Consider the following 21,711-nt stretch of genomic DNA (forward strand, 5'->3'; position numbering starts at 1 on the left):
TAGAGAGAGAGAGAGAGAGTTTTATAATTCCAGGTTCTGTGAATGAGTTTCAGTTCCTAGAGAGAGAGAGAGAGAGAGAGAGAGAGAGAGAGAGAGAGAGAGAGAGAGAGAGAGAGAGAGAGAGTTTTATAATTCCAGGTTCTGTGAGTGAGTTTCGGTTCCTAGAGAGAGAGAGAGAGAGAGAGAGAGAGAGAGAGAGAGAGAGAGAGAGAGTTTTATAATTCCAGGTTCTGTGAGTGAGTTTCAGAGAGAGAGAGAGAGATAATTTCAGGTTCTGTGAGAGAGAGAGAGAGGTTCCTTCCAGGTTCTGTGAGAGAGAGAGAGAGAGAGAGAGAGAGAGAGAGAGAGAGAGAGAGAGAGAGAGAGAGAGAGTTATAATTCCAGGTTCTGTGAGAGAGTTTCGGTTTCTGCGAGAGAGAGAGAGAGAGTTTTATAATTCGAGGTTCTGTGAGAGGGTTTCTGTTCCTGAGAGAGAGAGAGAGAGAGAGAGAGAGAGAGAGAGAGAGAGAGAGAGAGAGAGAGAGAGAGAGAGTTTTCTATTCCTAAGACACTCTTCTTATTCAGTATGGGATATCAACCCTTTGGAACACCTGAGCAGGTGCGATCATTATCGGTCATTGCACTTAAGGACAACCTTTTCTCACCTGTACCTGCATTTGGTTCCATTTCGCATTCAAAGATGGCGTCTGTGGTCATACTTTCATTATTATTTCATTTACAAGTACATTCTTTTAATTTCCTTGGCCTATATTTTTGTTTGCATTATTTCTACTCCACTTTGGAATGTTCGTTTATTTCCATTGCTTTGTTTACTTGTTATTTCATCTAACTTCTTTTGTAAATGTATTTTGTCATTTTGTTCAATTATAGAACATTTACTTTTTTATTTCACTCAATATATTTTGTTGGTATACTACTCACATAGGTCTAATTTCTCCCCACTTCGTTAATCAGTGCTCTCCTATAGGCCTAACTTTCCTCCAGTTCGTCAATTAGTATCCTATATAGGTCTAAGTTCCTTCATTCAAAGATATGCCATTCTCATCTGATATTCATCGTTTCAAAATATATCACACTTCTCGCTACCCGAAATCCTGGGTAATTATGCCAACGATTTTCAAGAAATCTTATGCGTTTGAAGCCCGGGAACTTACGCAAAAGCTTAAAAAAAAAAAAATCATGGCTTTCTAAGAAGCTTCTCAATGATTCTCCTCCACGTGTCATTTATTTACTTTTTTTACTTATCTTCCAGACTAACCAATACCGGAATGCTGTCCCAACAACTTCCGGTTAGCTGGAGAAGTCCCTTCGCTTCCTGTTTACAAATGACAGCTACTGAGAGAGAGAGAGAGAGAGAGAGAGAGAGAGAGAGAGAGAGAGAGAGAGAGAGAGAGAGAGTTTTAACTAGTTTCAGCTGCTTCGAAGACGTTAAGCGGGGTCAGCTCAACTCATTGAGTATTCACGGAAGCCTCCTGCGGTGCAAGGCGCGTGTTGTCTGTTCACTTGCATTAGGAGCCGTTTCAAAGGCAAATCCAGACTGTTATGACTACTACTACTAGGTTCCTCTCGTCATCATCGAGTCAATGCCTTGTTTTTTCCTTTTTTTGCTTCTGTTTGGAGAAACTAGTTTCCTTTTTCACTTTTTCCGGTTTTATTCTCTCTCTCTCTCTCTCTCTCACGCACAACCAGCTGTCAAAATGACCAAAGCTAAGATATATAACCTGCATCCCTCGCTTTCTTAAAACTAGCAAAGAGGACATTAAAAGTTGTAAAATTAAAATACTGTTGAACGCATTACACCGTTAAACACTTTACTATAATTTCGATATACCGTGTCCCTAACAACATCAGAATCAAACAGAAACCTCAAACAACTACAAAAAAGAAAGAAAGAGCATAATGCGGAACGGAAATGAAGCGGAACCTTCATTTGAAGTACAAACACGTGAATTGTTGGGAGACGAGAGAGACTGTGTAGCGTCTTCCCGTAAGCGCATGCGCGGCAGCGCGCGGCCTTTTGTTGACTATCTCGTCATCAAGAAGAAGAAGGAGTCTCAGATAGTTCTCAGTGTCGGTCACTGAGGACGTCTCCGCACGTGTGAGACGAGGCACTGGGAGATGAAGGTAAAAGGATAAACAAGCAGAGGAAGAAAAGATGGGAGAAAACGATTGGCAGGAGGATATGTTTAACTTAGCCATCAAGACGTCTTGCTCTGCGAAGCAAAAGAGTTAATTTTCCGTCAAGGAATTTACGCCCACGACGGAGGGCATGTTCCTTAAACTTCTTAGGGGAATTATACGTAGCATTACATCAGAAGAGAGAGAGAGAGAGAGAGAGAGAGAGAGAGAGAGAGAGAGAGAGAGAGAGAGAGAATGCACAACTGAGGTAGATTAATTATTGGTTAGGTTTTGCAATGGTTTTCACATCTGGCATTAATGAGACATGAGTCAGGTGTGGCCTTTGAAGCATGCAACGTGTAATATATATATATATATATATATATATATATATATATATATATATATATATATATATATATATATATATATATATATATATATTCCGAAGCAATCACAGAGTTACAGAATTCCTTGAATAGCATGTCGCTGAGAGCTTTGACTATATCTAAATAAAATTGAAATTTATGATGGAAGTTACCTTTCTGTTAACTAACAAGTAACAATTACAAGGCAGCAGGGAACAGTTAACAAGTAAGCAGCCCGTTTTAACAAGTAAAAAAGGCAGCAGACCGCGGCAGATCTCACATGGCTTCTTGTAGATCAAGTATTGCAAGGTAGACCGCCTACTATAGTAGTATCTATATAATTTATATATGTATAAGCATATAAATAAAGACAAAATCCATGAAGGAAAGGGAGACAGTTGAGTACTGCAAGGCCTTTCGACTTCTCGTCCTTTACTCAGTCTGCTAAGTAAAGGACAAGCAGTCAAAAGGCCTTCCAGTACTCTATTGTTTCTTTTTCCTTAGTGGATTTTGTCTTTATATATTCATCATGTTCCATATTTTCGTAATTCATTTATATGTATATGCATATATAAATAAAGACAAATGTCATGCAGTGAAAGTGAAACAATGATTGCTAGACCTTTCAACACAACAGTCCTTTACTAGCAGACCAATGAGAAATATAAAAATAAGTTTTCGAGAAAGGTCATATAAATGACAGATGACGCACTTATATCCCTGAGGATAGGAGTTATAAAGGAACAGATGCACCTGGAATCCAACACAGTTGAAGAATTAGTGGACCTACCAAAACAAAGGAGAATCTTCAAGAGGTTTTACAAAAGATTAGGCCACAACTGGCTCGGAAGCAGGGCGGAGTCAATTAAAGGATTATACGGGGGAAGAGACTGACCCCCCAAAATGACATTGGAATGAATAAGCTGATTACATGTTTATGAAAGTGTGACGCTTAATATATTCTCCGTTTGGTAAACAATGACAATTTTTGCAAAATGAACATTTTCAAAAAACTATTAAACATACAAATACATAGAAAATATATATAAGGTAACTAATTAGTAATTAAGTCAATGATATTATCTTTAAGGTCATTCTTGAACATTTTACTAATACAGGGGTCCAAACAATACATGCCAGGGCAAAGGTTAAAATTACAGCCGGAAGTAAGCTGTAGAATTGCAGATTCTAAAAGATTTCGTGAAGAGAAATCTTTCGATCTGGCAATCACTGAACTGTCAGTCCAACTTATCCTGTGAGAGTTTGCCCAGTTATACATATGCATATATGTATATATATTATATATGTAAGTATATATAAATATAAATACATATATATATATATATATACATATACATATATACTGTGTATATATACACATAAGTGTGTGTAAGGTGGAACACTATCCCCACCAGCTATAGTAAAAACAAAACAGATATTCATTAATGTAAGAAACATAAACTTCATTACAAATGATTCGTTATCTCTTCGGCAGTGACGTCACTTCCTTTGTCATTTGACATTCAAAACATCAATCGTTCTAACACCAACCGCCGACAATTGTCATTCCGGCCATAGCAGAGAGAATATCGACAGAAAAATACAATAATAATCAAGTAAAAAATGCGCTGAAGTTTCTTCTGCACAATCGAGTTTTCTGTACAGCCGCTGCAGCGTATAATCAAGGCCACCGAAAATACAGTAGATCTATCTTTCGGTGGTCTCGGCATAATGCTGTATGAGCCGCGGCCCGTGAAACTTTAACCACGGCCCGGTGGTGGCCTATCCCATATCGTTGCCAGAAGCATGATTATGGCTAACTTTAACCTTAAATAAAATAAAAACTACTGAGGTTAATGGGCTGCAATTTGGTATGTTTGATGACTGGAGGGTCGATGATCAACATACCAATTTGCAGCCCTCTAGCCTTGGTAGTTTTTAAGATCTGAGGGCAGAAAGAAAAAGTGCGGACGGACAGACAAAACCGGCGCCATAGTTTTCTCTTGCAGAAAACTAAAAAGGTGTTCCCTCCCACTCGTGGAAAGCAAAGAGTATTACAGTATTTTAACCTGCCAGAAATAATAAGTCGAATCGTATTTATTTTTAACAGTATTGGAGAAACAAATCCACAGCTATGTATGGGTACATCTAATTAAAAAATAAATTCCTACAGAGAGTTTTCGGGAATCTGTTCGATTCCCCCTTTGAGACTGAAAAGCGGAATCGAACAGATTCCTGAAAGGTCTCTGTAGAAATCTATTTTTTGAAAACATATGTACCCATACATCACTGTGGCTTTATTTCTCCATTTCAAGACTCGTGGTACTATGAGCCTTTTTTTTTTAATTAAAAGTATTATTGCTTGATCTAGAAGTGACTTGATATTTTAACCTGACCTTGCCAAGACCGACAGTAATCAAGGTCAAGGTTCAACTGAATCTTTTGGAGGGTCGGGTGAATCGTCAATTCCAACTCGCTAAAAATCCGGTGCTCGTTTTGTCTAACAAAACGTTATTAGTCATATAATCTACTGTTGCCTCTTAGCTATTATTTCTACGTATAGATTTTTTTCCTTATTAAAGTCTATGGCTCTCAGACGTCTTAATGTCATGTGCAGCAAGATTATACTTAATGTCAAAAGGATGAAATTGGAATCTAGTGAATGGTGCTATTTACTTGTCGTGATGGCTTCACATTTCTTGGTTAACTTTGTTTCTTAAACCAGGATTTCTTTTTCTTAGTCTATGGCCTTTTTAATTAGGATTTTAATTAAGGTATGTAGAGAGAGAGAGAGAGAGAGAGAGAGAGAGAGAGAGAGAGAGAGAGAGAGAGAGAGAGAGAGAGTGCTTTAATTGATCAAACTTTAAACTATAGGTCTATGGAGATACGGCAATATATCACATGTGTATGTGAGAGAGAGAGAGAGAGAGAGAGAGAGAGAGAGAGAGAGAGAGAGAGAGAGAGAGAGAGAGAGACTACTTGATCAAACCTAAGTATATCGGTCTATGGAGATACGTCAATATATCACATGTGGAGAGAGAGAGAGAGAGAGAGAGAGAGAGAGAGAGAGAGAGAGAGTTAGGCGCTTTACTTGATCACCCCTAAGTCTATCGGTCTATGGAGGTACGTCAATATATCACGTGGTGAGAGAGAGAGAGAGAGAGAGAGAGAGAGAGAGAGAGGCGCTTTACGTGATCAAACCTTAGTCTATCGGTCTATAGAGATACGTCTGATATATCACATGTGACTCGATTGGTCGGTTTTACGTAAATCTCAATCCAGAGAGAAAACATACGATGCCCTCCTGTGACGTCAGTGACGATGACGCATGCGCGTCGAGAACGCGTATTCATGATGACCTTATAAGTTTTGGTCAATTAGGCTGAATGGAATGGTCGTGCCTATTCATTACAGCCACGTAATGATATTTTACTTTTTTATGGCTCTAGAATCGGCTTATTACTCATAATCTATGCAGTAGGGAATAGATTTAATTTTTAATTGATACAAAAATGCTTTGGGAAATATTTTGTAGGCGTTGGTTACGAATGAAATTTGAAATGTTTAGGTTCATGGTCATTAAGTTTAATGAAACGGAACTTGTGCTATTAATTATGTTAATTAAAATTATGTTGAGATGGCGATGATGGTGAAAGATAGTAATCAAACTCTCTCTCTTAGAGAGAGAGAGATGTCATTCCTTCACCGCATATGGAACTGTTTTTCCACAATTCAGAGTAGAGAGAGAGAGAGAGAGAGAGAGAGAGAGAGAGAGAGAGAGAGAGAGAGAGAGAGAGAGAGAGAGAGTCATTCCTTCACCTCAAATAGGATCTATTTCGCCATAATTCAAAGCGTTAAAGTGACACTGGTGTTACCGCACTAATCAAACTTCACATCACGTTTGCTGCTCATATGGTGTTAATTCCGTATAGACACAAATTTATTCAATCCTGTCTGTCCAAGACAAACTTCTTAAAACAATAAATTCAATTAATTTTTAACGGAAATATCGACATTAATTTTCATATACTTAGATTCAATTAGTTTTCAATGAAAACATCTACATTAATTTTTATCAGAAATACAACTTTTACCATGGCTGCATTGAAGACCAGTACTAGCAAGCCTCTACCTTACTCTCTCTGACCATCTCCCAACAGACCCAGGTCCTTTCCATTAGCTAACCAGAATTAGCCTGACCTAAACCAGCCTATTAAGGGAAGAGCTTAATTAATGAGGAACCAGCGACCCATACAGAATATGCTGTGTACTACAGGCGCCCAGACAAGCGCTTACAAACCGAGTGTCTGAAACAAGAGTGTCTATCTCTGTTGCATGAGCAGGAAATACTCTTGTGAGTGTTACGGCATGAAAGATTAATCATTTGCTGTATGAATTATTCCTTCAGCGAATAGAATTAATACTCTTGTTATACAATAGACTCATTCATTCTTGCTATGCGTTGCAGAATGAATTGTTAGTGAAAATATTCTTGTTACCAAAGGATTTTGTTTATTTATTTATTTTTTTGCAGCGGAAGGGAAACGAGGATTTGTCTATACTTGGTTAAATTTCTTATTTCCTTCTTCATTCCCAGTTTTTATATATCAAGCAGAGTCAAACCAGAACACAAATTTTCCTTCCCTTGTTTCGGTACTGAAAGGTTAAGATACAATCGTAAGAATCTCGGCAGTGTTGAGGTCGGCAGCCAATATATTCCAGCGCCACTGTCTCTGAAGTGATAGTCCTATAGACAGTAAACTTAATGGCGCATGTGTGTGTGTGTGTGTGTGTGTGTGTGAGAGAGAGAGAGAGAGAGAGAGAGAGAGAGAGAGAGAGAGAGAGAGAGTGTTTAGACGGAATACCAAGCATATAGTGCGGACGGACAGACAAAGCCGGCACAATAGTTTTGTTTTGCAGAAAACTAAAATGCTGTAGATTTAAGGTGCAGTAATGTTAAAAGTTGTTGATGTAAGTTGCAGTAATGTTAAAATCTGTAGACAAAGGTGCATCAATGTTAAAACTGTTGATCTCCGGTGCAGTAATGTTCCAAAGTAGGGTACATCAATGCAATATATTGTTCACAAATTTTGCAATAACGGTATATTTAGTGATTCTTTCATTCCTTGAGAGTCGAGATCTGTAGAAGAGGGGCGTGGCGCAGTCAAGCTAACAAACGTGAGGCCTCAGATCAGCAAATGATGTGTATTCATGTACCCCTCTCACCGACATTGTAAAAAAAAAACTTGTTTGTCTGAAATCACCATAAAATAAAACGCACCTTTCGCAATGTGGGTCTAGGTTCACCCTCGTTAAAACTGAGCCTCTAGAGGACTCGTACTAGGCCATCAGCATGGCTGAGAGACCGTCCGACTATCTAAAAATATCGCAGAATTCATTCGCCACCCATAAAAATGGCATAAATAAACTAGTTTTTGTCCGCTCTGACTCACCCACTAGTTAGGTTAGGACTTACAAATCGGCAAATCTGTGGTGACCTTTTCCCGTGGTTCCACCTCCCCATTTCACCTACCAAACCCGTTGCTGTTGGCGCAGAAATGGCTGAAGAAGAAAGACGGGAATTAAAATTGAGAGAGAGAGAGAGAGTTGGATATTCAAGAAAAACAGATCAAAATGGCATAAAAGAATTGTGGAAGAACTAAGGGAAAGATGCTTCGAATGTCACTGACTTCAAGTAAAGTGCCCAGGTCGAGAATAGAGTTGAGAGACGGGGTAGGGTTTAGGAGTTACGAAGGAGTAGCAATGACATTAATTTAAAAATTATAAAAAATGAGCGTTCGGAGACCTCCAACAACTGCCTAGACTTAGCAATCTAGCCCTCAAAAGGTCCTTTCTTGCCATTCCTAAGCGAAAAAAATAAAAGAAAGAGTACTTTAACAATAACAATTGGATTGCCTCTTCATCCTATTGACATATCTTTCACCGAGGCTTATTTTTTGTTTTGTTTAAGTACAAAGCTTGCGTCATTCAGAGAGGTGGACATAGGCCTAAAGGTGACTTGACAAGGGCGATTGTGTTTGTATGGAAGGTTTAGCCAGAGAAGGGTGGTATATTAGGGTCTCTATGAACAACTGTCAGTTTCCTTAGATAAGATTTTGTGCAGAAGCGCAAGAATATTCAGCTAAATACATTATGAGTTTTTAGGCGTCTGAAAAGAACATTGTATTCAATTGAAAGTTATTCTAGCTGACACTTACTTTGTATTCAATTGAAAGTTATTCTGGCTGACACTTACTTCAGGTCAAATACTCATTCATTTTTATATGCTGCTGTTGCAGAGAATGCTATCTACAGAGAGAGAGAGAGAGAGAGAGAGAGAGAGAGAGAGAGAGAGAGAGAGAGAGAGAGAGAGAGAGAGAGAGAGATTTAACCATATTTACGACGAATTCATAATGACACACTTTGACTGATCTGAGAGAGCGACATAGGCCTACCAGCGAGGTGGGACTAACATCCATCATGAAAGTGAACAGCCTTCAGAAACCTCTCAAATGGACGTCATCTGATAATAAACGAAGACAGCTGCAGGTTCACGTGCCGAGTATTTTAAACACTCAAGATCACATTTGATCTGCCATTGTGTACCAGTTAGGACCAGTGGTTTCGGGGACGCAGCGTGTAGACATTTTCAAACTGATAGAAACCAGACTGGTTTCTTTTGAAACGAGTTTCATTTCGGGGATTGTATAAGTTTCTCTGGCAACGGTTATTAACAGGAATTTTCTTTTTAGACCTAAACACGAGAATGCCCACATTCCCACCCTCTGTTATACACACACACATATACACACGCATATATGAATATATATAAATTTTAGAAACTTAGTCTAATATGTTTTCCCAAGCATGTGTGGAACGGATTTCTCTGAATTCTCCCTGAAGCATCACTCTAGTTAACACCATTGAGCTTACGCAAGCCCTGCTGAATATTATCATTGCTGCTATTATTGTTATCGTTATTGCTGTTGTTTTGACGTCAGTTAATATGATATATCAGATTAGTCAGTTGATCTTCAGTGCAACCCATAAGTTTGTAAATGTCCACTCTTGCTATTTCATACACCGGCAACTATGGATAGTTGATGTTAGTACATTTGACCCACTCCTGTCTCCCCCTTTCTGGTTGAGACTCTCTCTCTCTCTCTCTCTCTCTCTCTCTCTCTCTCTCTCTCTCTCTCCATTCAAAGGGTCTTATGGCACTTCTTTGATCACGAGAGAAGACAAGCCAACGAAACCTCTCGACAAGTGCAGGCTTAAACTCGGTCTATTCCACGCGTTTGTGGCATACCAAAGTAACACTCACATCTCACATAGAACCTAAACACACAAACACGCAGACACATACACAATAAGAATATAAGCAAACCTTCTAATTATATTTTTCTACTGAGTCAACCCGCTGTCACCCAGTTTTATAGACTAACCAACTCAAGATCTGATAAAATCGAACGCACTTTTAGGATTCCCCGATTAAGATCTTCCTTTGATGGTCGTGAATACTTTGTATGTCCTTCTAACACTTTGGGAAAGGCAATATCTTCTGTTTTTGCTTACACTTTAATAGCTAATTACCGTATTTTACCTTGCAAGAAAGTGTAAAAACTGAGACAAAATTCTCAGTCCACAGAGAGAGAGAGAGAGAGAGAGAGAGAGAGAGAGAGAGAGAGAGAGAGAGAGAGAGAGAGAGAGAGAGAGAGAGAGCTCACTTTCCTATCATTCTTAGGCAACAGCCCAACCCAAAAACTATAGATTTCTACGACAATTTCTATTTTTATATCTATTTTCTTTCCCATTCGCTTTTATTTCAAAATAGGCCACTCAGCTGTTATCTCTTTTTTCTTATGGATTATCATATCTAAAAAAAGTATTCTTACATGCCAATAACAACGTTGATAACATGTTTATTTCTGAATCGAAGAAACTTAGTGAAATAACATCCAATATTCGTGGCATTTTTCATCCTTTGCAGAGTAAAACAGGTTGCTCCCCCACACAAGACGCCTAAAGAAGGTTTCTTATTGTTGACAGCGATGAAAAGTCGACTTTAGTTTTCATCAGAATAAATGAAAACGTCCTTGCGTAATTCAGTGTGATTTTGGGTATATTTTTAGCCCCCATTACCCACCAAAAATAAAAAAAAAAAGAAAAAGAAAAAGTGGGCGTCTCTGACGAGGTAATTCAGATAAATATACAATGCAAACTCTCCATTTCTCGTCTTCTTTCACTGGGAGTTGAAACTGCAACACTTGACAAATGTTAATTCATTATTAACCAGCCGTCGGATTTTAAGAACTTCAAGATGTTAAGAACCACTAAATAATTTAACTTACGTTGAAAAAGAAATTAAGTCAGGCTATAATGTGTTAAGGAGAAAAATATACTAATATATACTAACAATTGGTCTAGCTTTTGCTGAATTATGAGTCTAAAGGACAGAAACAGTGTCTCTGGCTGAATCCAGGTAAAAATTGTGACTTTTTTCCTGTGAGTTTATTACCGGCCACCCACTGGCTTCAACTTATATTCTTTACTAATTTATCTGCAGGAAGGAAGCATTAATCTATAATACAGGCATTTTATATCTCCTTAAAGCACATAACTTGAGTCATTTGCAAGCGGAGTTCATTAAAGGTTAGTCAATAGCTATTTAAATTCTCCTGATGCACATAGCTTCAGTTCATCGGCACAGCCATTAAGATTCTGACAGCTGTTGGCCATGAGGTATAAGTATGCATTGGACAGTTACCATGACAGTTTGTCTCTAAGGCAACAGAGATGCAACCACGCCCATATTTTCATTACCAGACCTTGAAGGGTATGCAAGGGTATTAGCAGATGAATCGTTAAAAAATACTCCTCAGTTGTATAACAGTTTAAAATCATATCGATGCCCTGTATCTGTAGACTCACAGGGAACAAAGTTTGCAATCTAAAAATTAGGGGAGTAAGAATCTACCTGAGTTTGCAATACGGTAAATAAATTCAATATGAAACTGAATTTAAAATGATTTAGATTTCCTTTAGGATATCGTTTTGACTTCCACAGGCTAATATTAAGTTTCATTTTATGGGGGCAGTTTAAAATTTTAATAGAAAATTGCAACTCGAGGAATTTTGGAGATACTATGGGCTATTTTAGTAATATGTCCTTGAGACACGCTTTGACGTTAGTAGAAAGTAACTTTTTAGGAAGTATATAGAATAGAATATGGCTAATTCCAGCTAAAATTCCTTTAGGACACCGTTTGAAATAACATATGGAGAACTGGGCGAAACCTCAGCTCTGGAAAACCGCGATGCTATCACATAGCAACAGCGGACACTTTAGCAAGTGCAACCCTTGAGTGCCGGCAGCCGGCGTACGCCCTCCTGTGTCCTCCTCCGTCCGCCCCCAGCAAAGTTCCCTTGCCAGACGCCACGATGTCTGCCCATGTGTTTGTTCGTCCCCAGCCTTCCCCTGCTGGCCACTAGGACCCACTAGAAGCCGGGCCTCTTTCTGATCATGGTCACTCGCATATTATTCTAACCACATCCCGTACCATAAGCGTAATGCTTCAAAAAAAAGATTGTCAGGGGCACCAGGAACTTACCGAAATGGCAGGAGAGAGCGAATAACTGGCGGATGGTGCAGTTACCCCGGAAGTACTGTAAAAAAAAAAAGTAGGCTGTTAAACTTCGATCTAGGCCTATATATACACGTCATTACTCTAGACTTAAATACGCGTCGTTACTCTAAGACTATTTACGTAATTAATCTAGGCCTACATGCACGTCATTACTCTAGGCCTATTTACGTCATTAATCTAGGCCTATATAAAAAAGTAATACTATAGAACTACATACACGACATTAATCTAGGCCTATATACATCATTAATCTAGGCCTATGTACGTCATTAATCTAGGCCGATTTATGTAATTAATGGGGGCCTATATACACGTCATTGCTCTAGGCTTACATACACGTTATTACTCTAAGCCTGCATACACTTCATTACTCTAGGCCTGTATACACGTCATTACTCTAGGCCTGTATACATGTCATTACTCTAGGCCTGCGAGTATACACATCATTACTCTAGGCTTACATACGCACACGTCATTACTCTAGGCCTACATACATGTCATCAATCTAGGTCTATACAACGCCATTAGTCGTCACAACATTTGTCACAAGGAACATTATTAAGCAGCTTATTGTGTACTTCATATATTATCACTCTGAACAACCATGGCTTTGTAATATATATATATATATTTTCTCGAAATATAACCCAGGCAAATTATCAATTTATTCGCAATCACTTAACGAGAAATGGAAAGTGTGGTCTATCTCAGAGTCGGAAGGCAGATGCACCGAAGAGGCATCCATTAAGAAGTTTCTTGGGAACAATTTCCCAAGTTATATCCGTAAAACAAGCAGAGCGGAAAACGACCTTACCGAACTAAAGTGGCTCCCAGGAGGAAGCATGAGCTTGCAACTTATTTGAAGGAAAACCCGCCGTTCCTCTCTCTCTCTCTCTCTCTCTCTCTCTCTCTCTCTCTCTCTCTCTCTCTCTCTCTCTCTCTCTATATATATATATATATATATATATATATATATATATATATATATATATATGAATAGATCAGTGAAAATTATAAGGAAGGTCAAACAAAGTAAGTACCTACTATTGTAGAAAAAGGATAGCCAATGGAAAATTAAGAAAGCAAAGTCAACAATGTTACCAAGGTAAACTGAAAATATCATAACAATTATAAAAACAATTAGCAACAAAAACTTATAATGGCATAAACACACACACACACACACATAAATTATGTGTGCGCGCTCTCTCTCTTTGAAGGACTGAAGACATCAAGATAGGCCTAATAAAACCAAGTGAGTCTTGAATAAAACCAATTGGACCCTTAGGAATCTTGACGGATTTTCCTAAGTGAAGACAAGTGCTTTTTTTTTTTTATTGACATCTCCTCACTGACCCAGGACATTTTGAAAAAAAGCCAAAAAGGAACCATACTAGAATACCCTTGTTGCTGAGAAAACGGTTCCCATGTCAACAGATGCCGAAATGGACGTGGAACTAAATGCATCGAATCAGCTGGCTGTGGACCAACGTTTGTGAAGAGGGAGCAACGAGTGAGTCTCTGCAGTGTCCGTTGTGAAGGGGGCGGGATAGCCCAGGGGAAGAGGTGAGGGGAAAGGGTATTGCATTAGATGGCAACAGGTTTTTTTTCCTTCGTGAAATAGAGCTTCAAGAGCTGAATGTTATTAATAACTTTGACTGAGGACATATGCACCTTTTAGTTTTTCTGTAAAAAAACTATTGTACCGGTTTTGTCTGTCCGTCCGCACTTTTTCTGTCCGCCCTCAGATCTTACTACTGAGGCTAGAGGGCTGCAAATTGCTATGTTGATCATCCACCCTCCAATCATCAAACATACCAATTTGCAGCCCTCTAGCCTGAGTAGTTTTTTTTTTATTTTATTTAAGGTTAAAGTCAGCCAAATCGCGCTTCTGGCGACGATATGGGATAGGCCACCATGGTTAAAGTTTCACGGGCCGCGACTCATACAGCATTATGCCGAGACTACCGAAAGGTAGATCTATTTTCGCAGCCTTGATTATATGATGTACAGAAAACTCGATTGCGCCGAAGAAACTTCGGCGCATTTTTTCCTTGTTTCATTATTAACATTAGATGAAGACTGGTGCGCTTTTTTGTTAATAACATTAATAAAGACAAGCGCACTTTTAATTATTCTTGTTGTTTAGGCCTAGTATAAGCGTAATACTGCAGACACCCTGTATGAGTCCTCCCTCTGTACGAACAATGAAACAAATATCTTAAAGGAACGTACAAACAAAATAAAGATATAATGAAATATCTTAAAGGAATGTACACACCAAACGGAAAAAGTCTAGGAATTATAATAGCTGGCGCGAAGGGCAAAACAGAAGTGTTATGAATGGCAACTTTTTTTTTTGCTTCAAGTGCATGCACTTACTTGGTTGACAATGACCTCTATGTTGTTCTAGCAACACAATTAAAGAACGAATTACCTCCATAATAATAAGTTTTAGTAAAACAATTAAAGCTTACATCAGAACGCCCTCCTGTAATCTAGCTACGCTAGTCTCAAGTTTCATCAGTTCTCTATGACATTTCTGGGTATTGTCCTTGGCGTCACAATCTCGTGCGGCCATGGGACGAAATGACCCTCTGGTTTTTAATGACCTTATAATTATCTTATCAGTTGAGAGTCTGTCGTGCAAGATATATTATTATCTACTGAAAATTATCTTTCGAGATCATTTGGTACAGCTGACATGCGGGAAATTGTATGGCTTCGGATAGCCTAGTACAATGCTTCTCTTTATTGATGTTGGCGATTTCTTGATATTCCTGAGGGACAAAAGAAGCATATAAATATGAAAAATGAAAAAAAAAAGCCATTACGAGTGATATGGATGATATTATCGGTATCAACTGGCTGCATGGTCCGGATATTCCACCAATATTTGCACACAGCATCAGCGAACTTTTATGCGTCTATTGAAAGTAAAATTTTTCTTGTGTTTTCCTTCTGTATTTATCCCTATTATTTATTAATTCGAGATGCTCTCTACTCACGGTAATCGTAAACAGCCAGGTAAATGAATGCACAAATACAAACGCTCTAATCTTGGTGACTGACGAGAACCGTATAGGCCTAGGCTACTAGCGTAGCTTCTGCCCACTAAATGAGGCGTATGGAGAAGCTACTACCTTAATCTTGGTATGCATAAGAATATGATAAATGGGAAATATATATAAAAAAATTATAGGTGGTTCGTTGGATGCTGGTATGGAGGGCGAAATAATGCAAGCGATAGATTCTTATTAGTATTTGGGAGTTGGTACTATGCGGATGGCGGTAGGATGAGAAAAGAGACGAGACACAGATAAAAGGTGAAGCTAGAAGTGTAGCAGTATGTGCGGAAAAGCTTAAGAGAATTGTGCAAAAGTTTAGAAGGATGTATACAAAAGCTTAGGAGGGGTGTGCGTGCAAAATCCTAGGAGGAGGATGCATGCAAAAGCTAAAAGGAATATGTGCAAAAGCTTAGGAAGGTGTGCAAAGGCTGAAGAAGGTGTGCAGTAGCTTAGGAGGAGGTGTGTGTTTGCAAAAGCGCAGGAGGATGAGTGCACAAGGTCTGTATGTCATCGGAAGTAGAGTTTGAAATGCATGAAGGAATTATCGAACCAGTTACTGCCCAACATAATAAGTAAACGCACCTCGGCGGAGGTAAACACAGGCATGCTCCACATCAAAGAAAAAACGACACACGTGCCTCTCTACTTACAAGAAAGGCGACAAAAGACGCCCCCGGGTGCAGGAGACCGTATAAAACTTGTAACGTACACATTCACAAGGGGATTAACGCAACATGAACGGAACCGCATTCCGAATGACGTCTTAGACATCCAAATCAAACTGGAAAAAGGTTCTAAGGTTCCCCCATCAGCTTTTTGGACGCCATTTACACTCCTCCACTTCATGAACCTGTTGCGTTTATCATCCCGCCATTTTTTGTAGGAACCAGAAATATCTGCCTGTGGCCGGGTTTTGTCCTGTAAAAAGCTGAAATGAATGGCGGAATATCAAGTGTGTGTGTGTGTGTGCCCTGACGTCACCCCCCAGACGGTCTCTCAAACCTTTTGGCGCCAAGTGGACTTTAAGGTCGAATTTGGGAAGGTTTTGCTCGACTCTGAGTGACATAGCTTAATATACTGCGTCTTTCTCCGAGCAGGTGGGGTTGCCTTCACTCTCTGCCAGTTTTGTGGGATTCCGCTTTTGAATTATGTATGATTTTGGAGTTATCTCGCCACATGATTTAATGTAGAAGAAGAAGAAGAAGAGAATGGCTGTGGCGTGATGATAACGACATGTTCGTGTGTTTCAAGGACCGATTATAAGTAGATATTACAATTCATCAGCACAAACTCATCATGTTTTATTCACCTTTCCTCTTCCTTCGGGTTTATGTGAATGAATGGCACAAATATTTATCTAAATCACCAAACATCAATGCGGCCAAACATTCAAGAAACTAGTACTATAAAAAAAAAAATAGTCCCATGACTATAAAAGTCTACAAACCACCGAAAGTATTTTCGACTGACGTCAATATTTCCCTACGAAATGTTTTTGTATCAACCAATTTCGTTTACATGTTTATGACCATATAAAGAGCACCAAGGTCTCCCAGTTCATTCTTAACGTGTTTGACAGTACTGGAGATCGCTAAGCACTTCGGGAGGATGCTGAGGATCGTCTTTTGTTTTTTTTTTGAACTTCTCCCTCCAGGTCTATGGAGTTTGAATCATGTCGACTCCTTTTCAGTGATTTGTTGACTCTCTCTCTCTCTCTCTCTCTCTCTATATATATATATATATATATATATATATATATGTGTGTGTGTGTGTGTGTGTGTTATATTATTTCCTAAAATTTGTCCTGTTTTGTTTATTAAAGCATTGGACTAAATTTCTTAGACCTAAGTATTCGTCTTGTTACCGTGAACCCTGGTGTATTATTATTATTTTTATTATTTCTGAACACCCAGGTGCAGTAACGGTAAACATCATGCCACGCATGACGACATAAGGTGCGTAGTTGGCAGTCCACAGGTATGACAAGATCGTAATTTACTATTCCGATGAGATAAACCCGCCCACGTAATTCGTTGGCATGCACAAACTTTCATGTTTTAGGTTTTACTGCACAGATAATATATGAATTTTCTCTCCTACGCATCCCGGAGGAACAAACTTTTCATACCTATCAAAATTTATGTCTTGAAATATTTATTTATGCACGTTAATTTCGTCCAAAGTTGCCGTGCAAGCTTATGCTAGTCCTAAGCGGGAAGCTTCGACGATGTGACATGTTGGCGCCAAACGTTTACGCCGGGTATTTCGCCCTGTTTTTACCCTCAGACGCGCCATTTGGTAGTAAATGATACTTACAATGTTGCGAATTAAAGTTTAAAGCACGTAATATTCCATTTACACAGCGGAGGAAGACATTTCTCATGTTAATCTAATCGGCGAAACGGCTTTCGTGGCGCCAAGGCAAAGCCTCCCACACGGGGCTTGACCAATCACCGGCCGTATTCTAGAGGCGTGAGGGGGTGACGTCAGCAATGGCTTCCCCTCCGTAGTATATAAACTTGTCTGCCTTGCGAACGAATCCAAGTTGTCCAACTGTATCGCGGAAGAAGCAGGAGAATATCAGTGCCTCTTCCAGACAAGTTATCTTTCATTAATTAGTTTTAGAAGCTGAAGCGCATCGCGTTGCTGGTTAGTTAGACTTCGCTGTACTATACAACAATTACAAAATCTCAAGTGAGCGCGGTTTTGTAAAAGGGATTATCTTTTGTCTTCTAATTATCCGTTTGGAAAAGGATAATTTTTTTTTGTCTTCGATTTTCCGTCCAGGGAACTAAACAGTAATTCCTACGGAAATGCTTCGGGCACTCAGACCCAACACCTACAAGGCTCACATGCCCAGATTAAGTTCAGGTAAGCGTAATTTTATTTTTTGTTGAGTTTCTGTCCAAAAGAAAGATTATATTTACGCTAGAATTCACAAACTGTCATTTTTTATATAAAGATTGGGATTTCCTTATTTCTTGTGGCGAGATATTTGCGAACGATTCGTATCGCTCAGAAATTAATAGCAATTTGTATTGAGGAATGGTGAAGCGTTTAGAGTAAGTACAGTTATAGAATGTTCGTGTGTCCTTGGACATTATATTTTATTATATATATATATATATATATATATATATATATATATATATATATATATATATATATATATATATATATATATATATATATATATATATATAATAAACACTTCATTTAGCTAAATCAACATTAAACCATTCAGCTGACGCCGCATTTTTTTGTTTATCCCTGCAGAATTTTACGACTTCCAAGGCGCTGAAGACGAACTGGCCGCCCACCTGTTGGCCACCCATATTACAAGGCTGGTGCACCGCGCCCGCAAGAAGACCTTGGTCAAACTGATCTGCCCCACCTACGAGACGGAGTTCCAGGTAAGGTGACGCCCACTGGGCCGTGAAATAGGGATGGAAGCGATGTTATGTAAACGCGTTCATTGTGTCTGTGTTCCGAACGGGAAGGGAACTTCCGTAGATCAAGGTCATCTTGAAAGTTGAAGCTCTAGAGTGAGAGAATTTGTGGGACGATTTTGCTTTGGAATTTGGTAAAAAAAAGAAAAAAAAGGCAAGAGAGTAGTTTTATGGGATTGATTTATGGCTGCTAAAACTGGCGTTACAAAGATTTACGGGACGATTTTGCATTGGAGTTTGGTTAAAAAAAAAAAAATAGTTCAATGGTATTGATTTATGACTTCTAAACTTGGCGTCACAGATTTACGGGGCGATTTTGCTTTGGATTTTGGTAAAAAAAGTAGTTTTATAGGACTATTTTGCTTTGACATTTGGTACAAACAAAACGAGAAATAGTTTTATTACGAAAAGATAGACATAAACAAGGAACTCCCATATTGTAAACAATAGACATGAGAGAGAGAGAGAGAGAGAGAGAGAGAGAGAGAGAGAGAGAGAGAGAGAGAGAGAGAGAGAGAATGCCTATGTGGAAAAGGAGACGAAAGCTATTATAAACAGAGAGAGAGAGAGAGAGAGAGAGAGAGAGAGAGAGAATGCCCATGTGGAAAGAGAAATGAAACTTAATCTAAACAAGAGAGAGAGAGAGAGAGAGAGAGAGAGAGAGAGAGAGAATGCCCATGTGTAAAGCATTAAACCGTGTAGGGACCGAAATAACCTTGAGAAAGGCTAGCAGTCGCACTATATGACCAGCAATCTGAAGAAAATAACCCACACGTCACAAAGGAACGCCAAGAGAGAGAGAGACAGAGAGGAAACCGCAGATTATTTGAGGCGCCAGCTCTTATTTAGACGCATCATCTTGTGTTGCAAAATATTGCGGGATCTGGTTAAGGTTCATTTAGGAGTTAGTCTCAGTCGTTTTACGTGATAAGCTCCTTAAAAAATTGTTTTTGACCGTTACAGAGTCATGTCAGTTTTGCAACAAAATAGGAAAGAAATACATTTGCTTAAAAAAATTTGTTTACAAGATTTCAGTAAAAATGTGCTTGCAGACGTCAAATGCTAAGGATGAGAAACAAATGAAAACAAACCCCTGACGTCCTTCTGATGTTTTCCTCTGCAGAAAAACTTAGGAGGAAACCGCCAGTGGTGGAGTAAATTGCTCTCAACCCGGGGCGACGGCGTGTCCGTTTACCTGCCACACGACTTCGTCCCCAGAGTCGTCCGGGATGTTATACGCATGAGCGAAGGGGAGGCACACGGCATAAGGTGAGTCAAGTGGAATTTCCCCGGTGGGCCTTATGTTTATTTACAAACACACACACTCACCTTGGTATCTGTCTAAATAAAAAAGGTTGGGGTCTCTGCCAAGGAAGTCCGTGTGTAATCACGAAGACATTCCGCTATCGAAAGCGCGACTTGTAGGATAGGCATGGAATGTATTTATTTAGAATTACATTTTCTTGTAAAGTTTAAGGAACGAACGCCGGTCTGGTATGCTAATTGCCATGATTTATTGTCTTTCCAGGGGTTGCACGTTGGCCCTAGAAGTACGAGACGGCACGAATCGCGTAAGTTTGGGGAAAATAGTCTGTGATCCAAAAGTACCAACCACGTGCACATTACACGTTCGAATGGCCAGGGCTTCGCCCCCACCACAGGCCCTGTCTTCCAACAGGTGAGTATTCCTTTTATGAATAGGACGTGTAAAAAAAAACACTGTTTATAGTGAAATGTGTATTAAAAAATTATGATGGCTACCTCACACCCGTTTATTCATTTATTTCTCTCTGTTTACAGTTTCCTAAACTTGGCCACCATTGAAGACATTTACATCAGTCCAGGTTACACGTTGGAAAAGACCCGAAGGAAACAATCGAAGAATCCTGCCTAGGCCTATGTTTTCTAAACGCCGGTTCCTACTGCCTACGTTTAGGGCGCCCATGACGATGGTGGATGCGTCGAATACCATGAAGATGGCATTCCCAGACGGCTGTCGTAATCGAGATAACGTACAGACGTATTTCCGTGGAGATACGTACAGACGTATCTCTTGCGCCGTGTACCGCATCGCTCATCGCCTTTACAAAGTTCTTGAAAGTCATCGGCACTTGTCATTGCATCATGGTGACCTTGTTGCAAGATCTGGGCGTCATTGAAGTTGCTTCGTTTGTGCAATCCACGACGTATTGTTATTAAACAACGCAGCGTCGTTTTGCTCACGGTCGTCACATATGTGTAAATAACATTGTGCAAACGGTCACCATCATAGGTCTAGAGTTCATCTCTTCATCGCTTGTGGTCTTTCATAGATTTTTGTTTATTTTTTGTACAAATTTGTAATGGAGGAGTAAACTGTGATAATAGTTTATTACCTGGTGTTATTATTCCTTCGAGTTGATGGCTGTAATCAAATCTAGGGGAAGAAAGAAGTCTTGTATGTAAACAAAAAAGAAATAGAACTTGAATCGAAACCGTTACCTTTAAGCAAGCACTAACGGATCGCCACGCGTAATTTAAAAAAGAAAAAAACTAGAGAAAACATCTTATCTGTAAGTACAATCTATACATAGACAAAGATATTAAAAGATAGTGCTATACGGTGTCTGTTAACCACAAAGACACGTGAAGAGCTATGCGGCGTTACTTAACAAGTTATTTAAAGAGAACAGCAACTGCACATACCCTCCCATCGCCCGTATCCGCCATACCACCCTGGGGCCAGAGTATAGGAAGAGATTCCATTCCCAGTGGAACTTTCCATGGGTAGCCTAGCCTATCTAGTTGCCGTCTTAATCTGGGACGCACTTGGAACATTCAATGGAGTTGAAAGTAAAATTTCATGTTGTGTATACTGATAAATTGAAAGTAATTGTCTCTGTGGATCAATTATTCATGCGAAGCTGATAAAATGTTACGTGTTTAAACTAGGTCAGATTTCTTGACGTGTTTAAGCTAGGTTAGATTTCTTGCCTACCTTTCTTGCGGAATAATCTTGGGATCTTTGGTTTTAATGAACATTTATGTGTTAACATATAAGTTATACTAAACCATGAAGGCA

At 39.2% G+C, this 21,711-nt stretch overlaps 2 protein-coding genes across 5 annotated transcripts in view; one reads left to right on the forward strand and one right to left on the reverse strand.

The window, feature by feature from the left end:
* Nucleotides 1–17,635, reverse strand: part of Tbc1d22 (TBC1 domain family member 22) — a 57,711-nt gene extending 40,076 nt beyond the window's left edge. For 2 of the 4 annotated variants that reach the window (XM_067110820.1, XM_067110821.1), the window contains exons 1-2: nucleotides 15,142–15,249; nucleotides 12,098–12,152 (exon numbers count right to left, since the gene is read on the reverse strand). The gene's annotated coding sequence lies outside the window, so the exon portion shown is untranslated. Of the gene's footprint in view, nucleotides 1–12,097; nucleotides 12,153–15,141; nucleotides 15,250–15,851; nucleotides 16,085–17,517 lie in introns of those variants that run through there. The other 2 variants (XM_067110819.1, XM_067110823.1) reach the window with 2 other exon arrangements.
* A 102-nt stretch (nucleotides 17,636–17,737) lies between these two features.
* On the forward strand, nucleotides 17,738–21,021 carry LOC136842902 (protein charybde-like). The gene is made up of 5 exons (XM_067110827.1): nucleotides 17,738–18,072; nucleotides 18,478–18,614; nucleotides 19,774–19,919; nucleotides 20,179–20,328; nucleotides 20,451–21,021. The coding sequence occupies exons 1-5, from the start codon at nucleotides 18,015–18,017 to the stop codon at nucleotides 20,542–20,544; spliced, it is 585 nt and encodes a 194-aa protein (XP_066966928.1). The 5' UTR covers nucleotides 17,738–18,014; the 3' UTR covers nucleotides 20,545–21,021.
* The last annotated feature ends 690 nt before the right edge of the window (nucleotides 21,022–21,711 follow it).

Source organism: Macrobrachium rosenbergii, chromosome 10, assembly GCF_040412425.1.
Source record: "Macrobrachium rosenbergii isolate ZJJX-2024 chromosome 10, ASM4041242v1, whole genome shotgun sequence".
NCBI classification, from domain to species: Eukaryota; Metazoa; Arthropoda; class Malacostraca; order Decapoda; family Palaemonidae; genus Macrobrachium; species Macrobrachium rosenbergii.